This window comes from Salvelinus sp. IW2-2015, linkage group LG31, assembly GCF_002910315.2.
Source record: "Salvelinus sp. IW2-2015 linkage group LG31, ASM291031v2, whole genome shotgun sequence".
In the NCBI taxonomy this organism is placed as follows: Eukaryota; Metazoa; Chordata; class Actinopteri; order Salmoniformes; family Salmonidae; genus Salvelinus; species Salvelinus sp. IW2-2015.
In genome coordinates this window covers 20,798,209-20,808,908 of record NC_036870.1, presented here as the reverse complement: position 1 = coordinate 20,808,908, position 10,700 = coordinate 20,798,209, and the positions used below count along the sequence as shown (strand labels likewise).

Genomic DNA, 10,700 nt, shown 5'->3' with positions numbered 1-10,700 from the left:
GTGTGTGTGTGTGTGTGTGTGTGTGTGTGTGTGTGTGTGTGTGTGTAGAACCGACATGATGGGATGCATCTTGGAAATGATTATTTATAGTCTGTCAGGTGGATTCTGGGGGATTAAGCCTTCACACACACACAATGTTCCTGAGAACAGATATGACCTGCCACTCCCCTTGTTGTGTGTGTGTGTGTGTGAGACACTGAACCCCATAACCTTCTGACCCCAACTGTTATCGCACTGTCTGGTATCAAAGCATCTCATCCCTACCTTTTCTAACAAAGTGGATTTCACTGGAAATAGCTTTCTTATCTGGTGGGTGTAAGCTAATATCAGGGAAAAAATAACACATTCCGTATTTCTACAGGTTAAAATACACTACATGACCAAAAGTATGTGGACACCTGCTTGTCGAACATCTCATTCCAAAATCATGGGCATTAATATGGAGTTGGTCCCCCGTTTGCTGCTATCACAACCTCCACTCTTCTGGGAAGGCTTTCCACTAGATGTTGGAACATTGCTGCGGGGACTTGCTTCCATTCAGCCACAAGAGCATTAGTGAGGACGGGCACTGATGTTGGGCGATAAGGCCTGGCTCGCAGTCTGCGTTCCAATTCATCCCAAAGGTGTTTGATGGGGTTGAGGTCAGGACTCTGAATAGGCCAGTCAAATTCTTCCACACTGATCTCGACAAACCATTTCTGTATGGACCTCGCTTAGTGCACGGGGCATTGTGATGCTAAAACAGGAAAGGGCCTTCCCCAAACTGTTGCCACAAAGTTGGAAGCACCGAATCATCTAGAATGTCATTGTATGCTGTAGCGTTAAGATCGTTTCCACTGCTCCAGAGTCCAATAGCAGCTTTACACTACTCCAGCCGACTCTTGGCATTGCACATGGTGATCTTAGGCTTGTGTCCGGCTGCTCGGCCATGGAAACCCATTTCATTAAGCTCCCGAAAAAACAGTTATTGGGCTGACGTTGGTTCCAGAGGCAGTTTGGAACTCAGGAGTGAATTTTGCCAACGAGGACAGATGATTTTTACGCACTTCAGCACTCGGCGATCCATTTCTGTTAGCTTGTGGTGCCTACCACTTCGCGGTTGAGTTGTTGTTGCTCCTAGACATGTCCACTCCACAATAACAGCACTTGCAGTTGACTGGGGCAGGTCTAGCAGGGCAGAAATCTGACGAACTGACTTGTTGGAAAGGTGGCATCCTATGACAGTGCCACGTTGAAAGTCACTGAGCTCTTAAGTAAGGCCATTCTACTGTCAATGTTTGTCTATGGAGATTGCATGGCTGTGTGCTCGATTTTATATACCTGTCAGCAACGGGTGTGGCTGAAATAGCTGAATCCACTAATTTGAAGGGGTGTCCACATACTTTTGTATATATAGTGTAGGTTGTGATGGGAGTATCATGCGTGTGTGTCCGAGTGCGTACAGTATGTGAGATGTTATTAATTATGACACCCCTCTCCATGGTATGTTCCAAGGAAGGGCTATGTCCAAGCTGACATTTCCTCTAGAAGTCAGTCTGAAACCTGACCCGCCCACCCATCCTCAACCTGCCAATCAGACTGACTCCATCACCTGACCCGTCAGGGGGTTTTCTGGTTTGAGTGAAAATATTAACAGGAACTGTAACAGATCTCATATCTCTCCTCATTCCATCCACAGAATGATCAAAACCCTATCCTAACCCACACACACCACTGTGTGTGCGTGCATGCGATGACCGCATTTGACAGCGCTTACATTTCTGTCTGTCTGAATCATACCACCGTGTGTGTGTGTGTGTGTGTGTGTGTGTGTTGTGTGTGTGTGTGTGGTGTGTGTGTGTGTGTGTGTCTCCCTCCCCCTCCGTCAGGGTGGTAGTGCTGGGTGGACCAGTGGGATGTGGTCGTACAGCTCTGGACAACAAGACGTCCTCTCCTCAACACCTCCCCTGCTCTCCTCTTCTCCCCGGGTGTCCCGTGACCCCTTCACTGACTCCCCCTTCAAACACAGCGTCATAGATACTTCACTAGACGAATCAGACCAGCAAACTGACGGTACACACAAACACACATACAGTACCAGTCAAAAGTTTGGACACACCTACTCATTCCAGGGTTTTTCTTTATTTTAGTACTGAAGACATCAGAACTATGAAATAACACAAATGGAATCATCTAGTAACCAAAAAAGTGTTTAACAAATCCAAATATATTTTATATTTGAGATTCTTCAAAGTAGCCACCCTTTGCCTTGATGACAGCTTTGCACACTCTTGGCAATCTCTCAACCAGCTTCATGAGGAAGTCACCTGGAATGCATTTCAATTAAAGGTGTGCCTTGTTAAAAGTTAATTTGTGGAATTTCTTTTGAGCCAATAAGTTGTGTTGAGACAAGGTAGGGGTGGTATACAGAAGATAGCCCTATTTTGTAAAAGACCAAGTCCATATTATGGCAAGAACAGCTCAAGTAAGGAAAGAAAAACGACAGTCCATCATTACTCTTAGACATGAAGGTCAGTCAATCCGGAAAATGTCAAGAACTTTGAAAGTTTCTTCAAGTGCAGTCGCAAAAACCATCAAGCGCTATGATGAACCTGGCTCTCATGAGGACCGCCACAGGAAAGGAAGACCCAGAGTTACCTCTGCTGCAGAGGATAAGTTCATTAGAGTTACCAGCCTAAGAGAGGCCTCTCAACATCAACTGTTCAGAGGAGACTGTGTGAATCAGACCTTAATGTTCGAATTGCTGCAAAGAAACCACTACTAAAGGACACCAATAAGAAGAGACTTGTTGGGCCGAGAAACACGGGCAATGGACATTAGACCGGTGGAAATCTGTCCTTTGGTCTGATGAGTCCAAATTTGAGACAGCCGTGTCTTTGTGAGACGCAGAGTAGGTGAACGGATGATCTCCGCATGGGAGGTTACCACTGTGAAGCATGGAGGAGGAGGTGTGATGGTGTGGGGGTGTTTTACTGGTGACACAGTCAGGGATTTAGTTAGAATTCAAAGTACACTTAACCAGCATGGCTACCACAGCATCCTGCAGCGATACGCCATCCAATCTGATTAGTGGAACTTAGTGGGACTATCATTTGTTTTTCAACAGGACAGTGACCCAACACACCTCCAGGCTGTGTAAGGGCAATTTGACCAAGAAGGAGAGTGATGGAGTGCTGCATCAGATGACCTGGCCTCAACAATCACCTGACCTCAAATCAATTGAGATGGTTTGGGACGAGTTGGACCGCAAAGTGAAAGAAAAGCAGCCAACAAGTGCTCAGCATATGTGGGAACTCTTTCAAGACTGTTGGAAAAGCAATTCAGGTGAAGCTGGTTGAGAGAATGCCAAGAGTGTGCAGAGCTGTCAAGGCAAAGGGTGGCTACTTTGAAGAATCTGAAATATATTTTGTTGTTTAACACTTTTTTGGTTACTACATGATTCCATATGTGTTATTTAATCGGTTTGATGTCTTCAGTATTATTCTACAATGTAGAAAATAGTAAAAATTAAGAAACTCTTGAATGACTAGATGTCAACTTTAGACTGGTACTGTATATTCATTTACACTAACACACACATATGTATTCATATACACACACACACACACACACAAAATGTCTTGAAGTGTAATATGGGATAGATACTGATTGCCATCAATTTATCAATCTCAACCCTTTTTGGCTGTTGCCCCTGACAGACAGCAGCATTGACCAATCGGAGCTGGTGTCTGAGCTGCTGAAGGAGCTGTCCAATCACAATGAGCGTGTGGAGGAGAGGAAGGCAGCGCTTTGTGAGCTCTTGAAGCTGATTCGAGAAAACACCCTGCAGGTCTCCTGGGATGAACACTTCAAAACCATCCTCCTGTTACTACTGGAGACGCTGGGGGACAGAGAGGTACACACACACACACACTCAATATGTGCATCAATGCAACAAACACACTTTGACCAAACTCTCTCTCCCCTCTTCAGCATGTGATCAGGGCGTTAGCTCTGCGTGTTCTGAGGGAGATTCTGAGCCGTCAGCCCTGGAGGTTTAAGAACTACGCTGAACTCACCATCATGAAGGCCCTGGAGGCGCACAAGGACCCACACAAAGAGGTACACACACACACTCTCTGTATAACACACGCACGTACACACACACTCCTTATAATATACACACACTCCATATAATCACTCTCACATACACTCATACATTCACTCTCCTACTGTCGTTCCTGTGTGTGTATAGGAGCTATTGTAAATCTGGTACTATAACCCTGTTCCTGTGTCTGTAGGTGGTGCGAGCGGCAGAGGAGACTGCAGTCATGCTGGCGTCGTCCATCAGTCCAGACCAGTGTATCAAGGTGTTGTGTCCCATCATCCAGTCAGCTGACTACCCCATCAACCTGGCTGCCATCAAGATGCAGACTAAAGTTATAGAGAAGGTCCCCCATGAAGGACTAGTCAGCATGCTGCCTGAGATAGTCCCCGGACTCATACAGGTAACACACACACACACACACACACACACACATACATACAGGTAGCACACACATACATACAGGTAGCACACACACACATACAGGTAGCACACACACACATACAGGTAACATACACACATACAGGTAACACACACACATACAGGTAACACACACACATATAGGTAACACACACACACACATACAGGTAGGGCGCACACACATACAGTAGCGCGCGCATACAACAATACCAGATAGCGCCGCACACGACATACAGTGTAGCATGCACACACATACAGGTAGCACGCCACACACACACAGTAGCACACACACACACACACAGGTAACACACACACACACCAGGTAACACACACAATACAGGTAGCAACACACACACATACAGGTAGCACATACACACATACAGTAGACACACACACACACAGGTAACACACACACATACAGGTACGCACACACACAACAGGTAACGCACACAAGCACATACAGGTAGCGCACACACACATACAGGTAGCGCACCACACAACAGGTAGCGCAACACACATACAGGTAGCGCACCACACACACACAGGTAACGCACACACACACACAGTAACGCACACACACACAGGTAACGCACACACATACAGGTAGCACACACACACATACAGGTAGCACACACACACATACAGGTGCACACACACACATACAGGAGCACACACACACACAGGTAGCACACACACATACAGGTAGCACACACACACACAGGTAGAACACACGTAACCACACACTACAGGTAGCACACACTCACACACACACATACAGGTAGAACACACAACTACACACATACAGGTAGAACACACACAAACAGGTAGCACACACACATACAGTAGCACTCACACACACACATACAGTAGCACTCACACACACACAGGTAGCACAACACACACACACAGGTAGCACACCACACATACAGGTAGCACACACACACATACAGGTAGCACACACTAAACACACATTCAGGTAGCGCACGCACACACACATTCAGGTAGCGCACGCACACACACATTCAGGTAGCACACACACACACCACACACACACATACAGGTAGAACACACACACACATACAGGTAGAACACACACATACATACAGGTAGAACACACCACACACGTACAGGTAACACACACACACACACACACATACAGTAACACACCACACACACACACACACACATACAGGTAGCACCACACACAGATACAGGTAGCACGCACACACAGATACAGGTAGCGCACACACACAGATACAGGTAGCACGCACACACACACATACAGGTAGCACGCACACACACACACCACATACAGGTAGCACGCACACACACACATACAGGTAGCACGCACACACACACAACACACACACACATACAGGTAGCACACACACATACACATACAGGAAGCGCACACATACACATACAGGAAGCGCACACACACACATACAGGAAGCGCAAACACACACACATACAGGAAGCGCACACACACACACTACAGGTAGCGCACACACACACACATACAGTAGCGCACACACACACACACATACAGGTAAGCACACCACACACACACATACAGGTAGCGCACACCACACACACCACATACAGGTAGCGCACACACACACACACACATACAGGAGCGCCACACACACACATACAGGTAGCGCGCACACACACACACAGGTAACGCGCGCGCACACGCACACAGGTAACGCGCACACACAACGCACACACATACAGGTAACACACACACATACAGGTAACACACACGCATACAGGTAACACACACGCATACAGGTAACACACACGCATACAGGTAACACACACGCATACAGGTAACGCACACGCATACAGGTAACGCACACGCATACAGGTAACGCACACGCATACAGGTGACGCACACGCATACAGGTGACGCACACGCATACAGGTAACGCACACACACACATACAGGTAGCACACACACACACATACAGGTAGCACACACACACACACACACACACAGGTAGCACACACACACATACAGCTAACACAACCTCGTTATTCAGGGTTATGACCCACTGTCATGTTATGGAGGGCTATAACCCTTCTGTCGTGTAATACAGGCTAATAACCCCTCTATGTCATGTTATGCAGGGTTATGACAACTCTGAGAGCAGTGTGAGGAAGGCCTGTGTATTCTGTCTGGTGGCCCTCTACGCAGTCATAGGGGAGGAGCTAAAACCTCACCTCAACCAACTGTCTGGCAGCAAAGTGAGTGACCATGCCCACTTCCTACTAACCAGACCCATTATCTGTGTTCCAATACATCCACGCTAGCATACTTAATTCTTCAATTCATCAATTCATTTTAAATTACTGGATCAGGAGGATTCCAGAAGAACTGCTTCAGTTCTACAACCCAAACTCTCTTCCGCCTCTCCCCCTCTCTTCTCTCTCTCCAGTTGAAGTTGTTGAATCTGTACATCAAGCGTGCCCAGTCCGGCTCCAGTGGTGGTGAGCCCCCAGCAGACAGCCTATAGAACAGATGAACAGCCCACGGGACAACTATGGAGCTGCACTCTCCCTCTGGAGACTTTTAACACAGACACACAAGGACACACTCTTACATGGATGCACAAACACATACATGCTTACATGAACACACACGTGCACTTACTTACACGCTTACATGAACACACATACGCTTATACGTACATCTGCTTACACATAAACATGCTGATAAGAAGGCTCTGACACACACACACTGTCCTGGACCCCCCCCTCCTGTTACCTCCAAGTCGCCTACTGCAGGGCACTCTGCAATGCACTCTGGGAGGAGAGGAGTGTTGTAGTTCCCCTCACTGACGTTGAAGATCCAACCTGCTCTCTGAGATTCACCCCAGACGTCGACACACCTCGCCCTCTGACCCCGATCTCACTCTGAAGCCTCAACGCTAACGGTTTTAACTTTGGTTTAACTTCCTGATTCTAGTAGAATAGGGGAGGGGCCGGAACAGCAGCATGATGTAGCCACACCCCAGGCAGGACAAATAGATAGAGGGAGGGAAGCGGGTAGAGGAGCATGTATGTGTGTGAGAGGAGGGGGGTGTATATCTGTGGTCAGTCAGCCTGTCCGTTATAGTGGTTGAGTGGGTTTTAGCCCCTGAAACTGAAGGCAAATCTGAAATGGCACCCTAAACCCTACGTAGTGGACTACTTTTGGCCAGAGCTACATAGTGCCACCACATACAGCTCTGGTCAAACTATAGGGAGTAGGGTGCAATTTCGTCTCAAAGCATTCTCTGTCCGTCGAATGGTGATAGTTCCACCCTGTGGCAGTGGGAACATGGTACGACCTTCCCTGCACAGCACTAATGCTCATAAGCGGGTCACAGTAGATCATAACTGCTCTTAGCAGCTACGTAGGCAGTGAGTGTGAGGTATAGGAGGCATAATGTGCTTGGCTATGCATGACGATGATTTTAACAAGATCTTTTTATCCGGAGCCTATTAACTGTCACAGTAGAAGGGAGGGGGTGAAATTAAAGTTAATGATGTCCACCCCTTTCAGAGAAGTCCATGGTACCTTCCACTGCTCCCCGCCATGTCTTGGATGAGCTCATTTCAGACAGAAAGAGGGGGAGAGGCTTATATACATCAAACTATGACCAGACATGGCTTATTATTATTAATATTATTATTATCACCTAGTGGATATGTAACTATACATGATATTATAAAAAAATTAATAATATCCGATAATGACGTCATTTAGGAGAGTCCCTGAAGGACGTGTGCGCTCTGCGTCCTGATCTATTTTATTTTCTGTTGCGCGTTCCGTAGTCTCTCTCACGTTAGTTTCCCCACCGGGGAGACATGTATTATTTACTGATCAGAAACTGTCGAGTCACCTTTCGCCCCCTCCTTCTCTTCTTTTTGCTTTCCTCGCTTCTGCTTCCTCTTGTTGTCATTCTCTCCCTCTTCTTGTGACATTCTAGTCTTCACTGTGTTTCCCTCAGTGCATTTACAAAGCTGTGCTTACAATAAAATGAAAAATAAAGAAAACTTGTACAGACCATAATAAACATGGTTTCTGTCTGTTACTGTGAGGGACAACTGTTCTGCTAACACACACACACACAAACACACACACACACATACACACACACACACACGTGTTCTACAATTAAACCAAGTCGTGTCCCTTGCGCACTGACTGGAATCAACTGGTAATTATTTACCAGAGGACAACACAGGGAAGATACTTCTGCTGGACAGTGTGTGTGAATGTGTCTAAATGTGAAAGCTGCAGGATAGATGGTCAACGTGAAAGCTGCAGAATAGATAGTCTACCTGAAGCTGAACTATAACCTCGTATTAGGCTCGGAATGTGTGGTTGGGAGAGGTAACTTCAGTAGTAGGCTGTTGTAGTAGTTGTTACTGGATCTGCCCTGGAAGGACAATGTGAAAAGAAAATATCTAAGCCAGTAGAGAACAGTTTGGGTTGTCCCTTTAATGTGAATCCGGACCAAATGTGTGGCCTTTCACATTTCCTCTCAAACTTAATTGAATTCTCTTGTTTATTTTGATCCAGTACAATGATCATACAGTGCAGAATGGAAAGTATTCAGACCCCTTCATTTTTTCCACATTTTGTTACGTTACAGCCTTGTTCTAAAATTGATTAAATTAAATGGTTTCCTCATCAATCTACACACAATACCCCATAATGACAAAGCGAAAACGTTTTTTAGAAATGTTTATTTGCATAAGTATTCAGACCCTTTGCTATGAGACTAGAGATTGAGCTCAGGTGCATCCTGTTTCCATTGATCATTCTTGAGATGTTTCTACAACTTTGAGTCCACCTAGGGTAAATTCAATTGATTGGACATGATTTGGAAAGGCACACCTGTCGATTTAAGGTCCCACAGTTCAGTGCATGTCAGAGCAAAAACCAAGCCATGAGGTCAAAGGAATTGTCCGTAGAGCACTGAGACAGGATTATGTCGAGGCACAGATCTGGGACAGGGTACCAAAAAATGTCTGCACCATTGAAGGTTCCCAAGAACACAGTGGCCTCCATCATTCTTAAATGGAAGAAGTTTGGAACCACCAAGACTCCTCCTTGAGCTGGCCGCCCAGCCAAACTGAGCAATCTGGGGAGAAGGGCCTTGGTCAGGGAGGTGACCAAGAACCCGAGGTCACTCTGACAGAGCTCCAGAGTTCTGTGGAGATGGGAGAACCTTCCAGAAGGACAACCATCTTTGCAGCACTGCACCAATCAGGCCTTTATGGTAGAGTGGCCAGATGGAAGCCACTCCTCAGTAAAGTCACATGACTTCCCACTTGGAGTTTGCCAAAAGGCACCTAAAGGACTCTGACTATGAGAAACAAGATTCTCTGGTTTGATGAAACCAAGGTTTAAGTCTTTGGCCTGAATGCCAAGCATCACGTCTGGAGAAAACCTGGCACCATCCCTATGGTGAAGCATGGTGGTGGCCGCATCATGCTGTAGGGATGTTTTTCAGCGGCAAGGACTAGGAGACTAGTTAGGATTGAGGGAAAGATGAACGGAGCAAAGTACAGAGAGATCCTTGATGAAAACCTACTCAGGACCTCAGACTGGGGCGAAGGTTCACCTTCCAACAGGACAACAACCTTAAGCACACAGCCAAGACAACGCAGGAGTGGCTTCGGTACAAGTCTCAATGTCCTTGAGTGGCCCAGCCAGAGCCCGGACTTGACCCGATCTAACATCTCTGGAGAGACTTGAAATGATCAGTGCAACGACGCTCCCCATCCAACCTGACAGAGCTTGAGAGGATCTGCAGAGAAGAATGGGAGAAACTCCCCAAATACAGGTGTGCCAAGCTTGTAGCGTCATACCCAAGAAGACTAGAAGCTGTACTCGCTGCCAAAGGTGCTTCAACAAAGTACTGAATAAAGGGTCTGAATACTTACGTAAATGTTATATTTCTGTTTTTGCTTTGTCATTATGGGGTATTGTGTGTAGATTGGGGGGGGGAAATAATTTGATCCATTTTAGAATAAGTAACAATGTGGAAAAAGTTAAGGGGTCTGAATACTTTATGAATGCACTGTTTGTGAGGCATGGGATATTGGAATAACACTATGTTGGAGACCAAAGTTCATAGCAGTTTCTATATTCATGGGTTAATATGTGACATTATCTGATTCTTAACTCAAGATAAGG

General features: G+C 46.3%; 1 protein-coding gene across 1 annotated transcript in view; it reads left to right on the top strand.

Moving 5' to 3' along the window:
• clasp2 (cytoplasmic linker associated protein 2) overlaps positions 1–8,568 on the top strand; it is a 103,743-nt gene extending 95,175 nt beyond the window's left edge. The window contains 6 exon segments of the mRNA XM_070436384.1: positions 1,835–2,052; positions 3,699–3,895; positions 3,973–4,101; positions 4,281–4,487; positions 6,638–6,754; positions 6,946–8,568. Of these exon segments, the coding sequence (XP_070292485.1) occupies positions 1,835–2,052; positions 3,699–3,895; positions 3,973–4,101; positions 4,281–4,487; positions 6,638–6,754; positions 6,946–7,023 (946 nt within the window). The 3' untranslated portion in view covers positions 7,024–8,568.
• Positions 8,569–10,700: the final 2,132 nt, after the last annotated feature.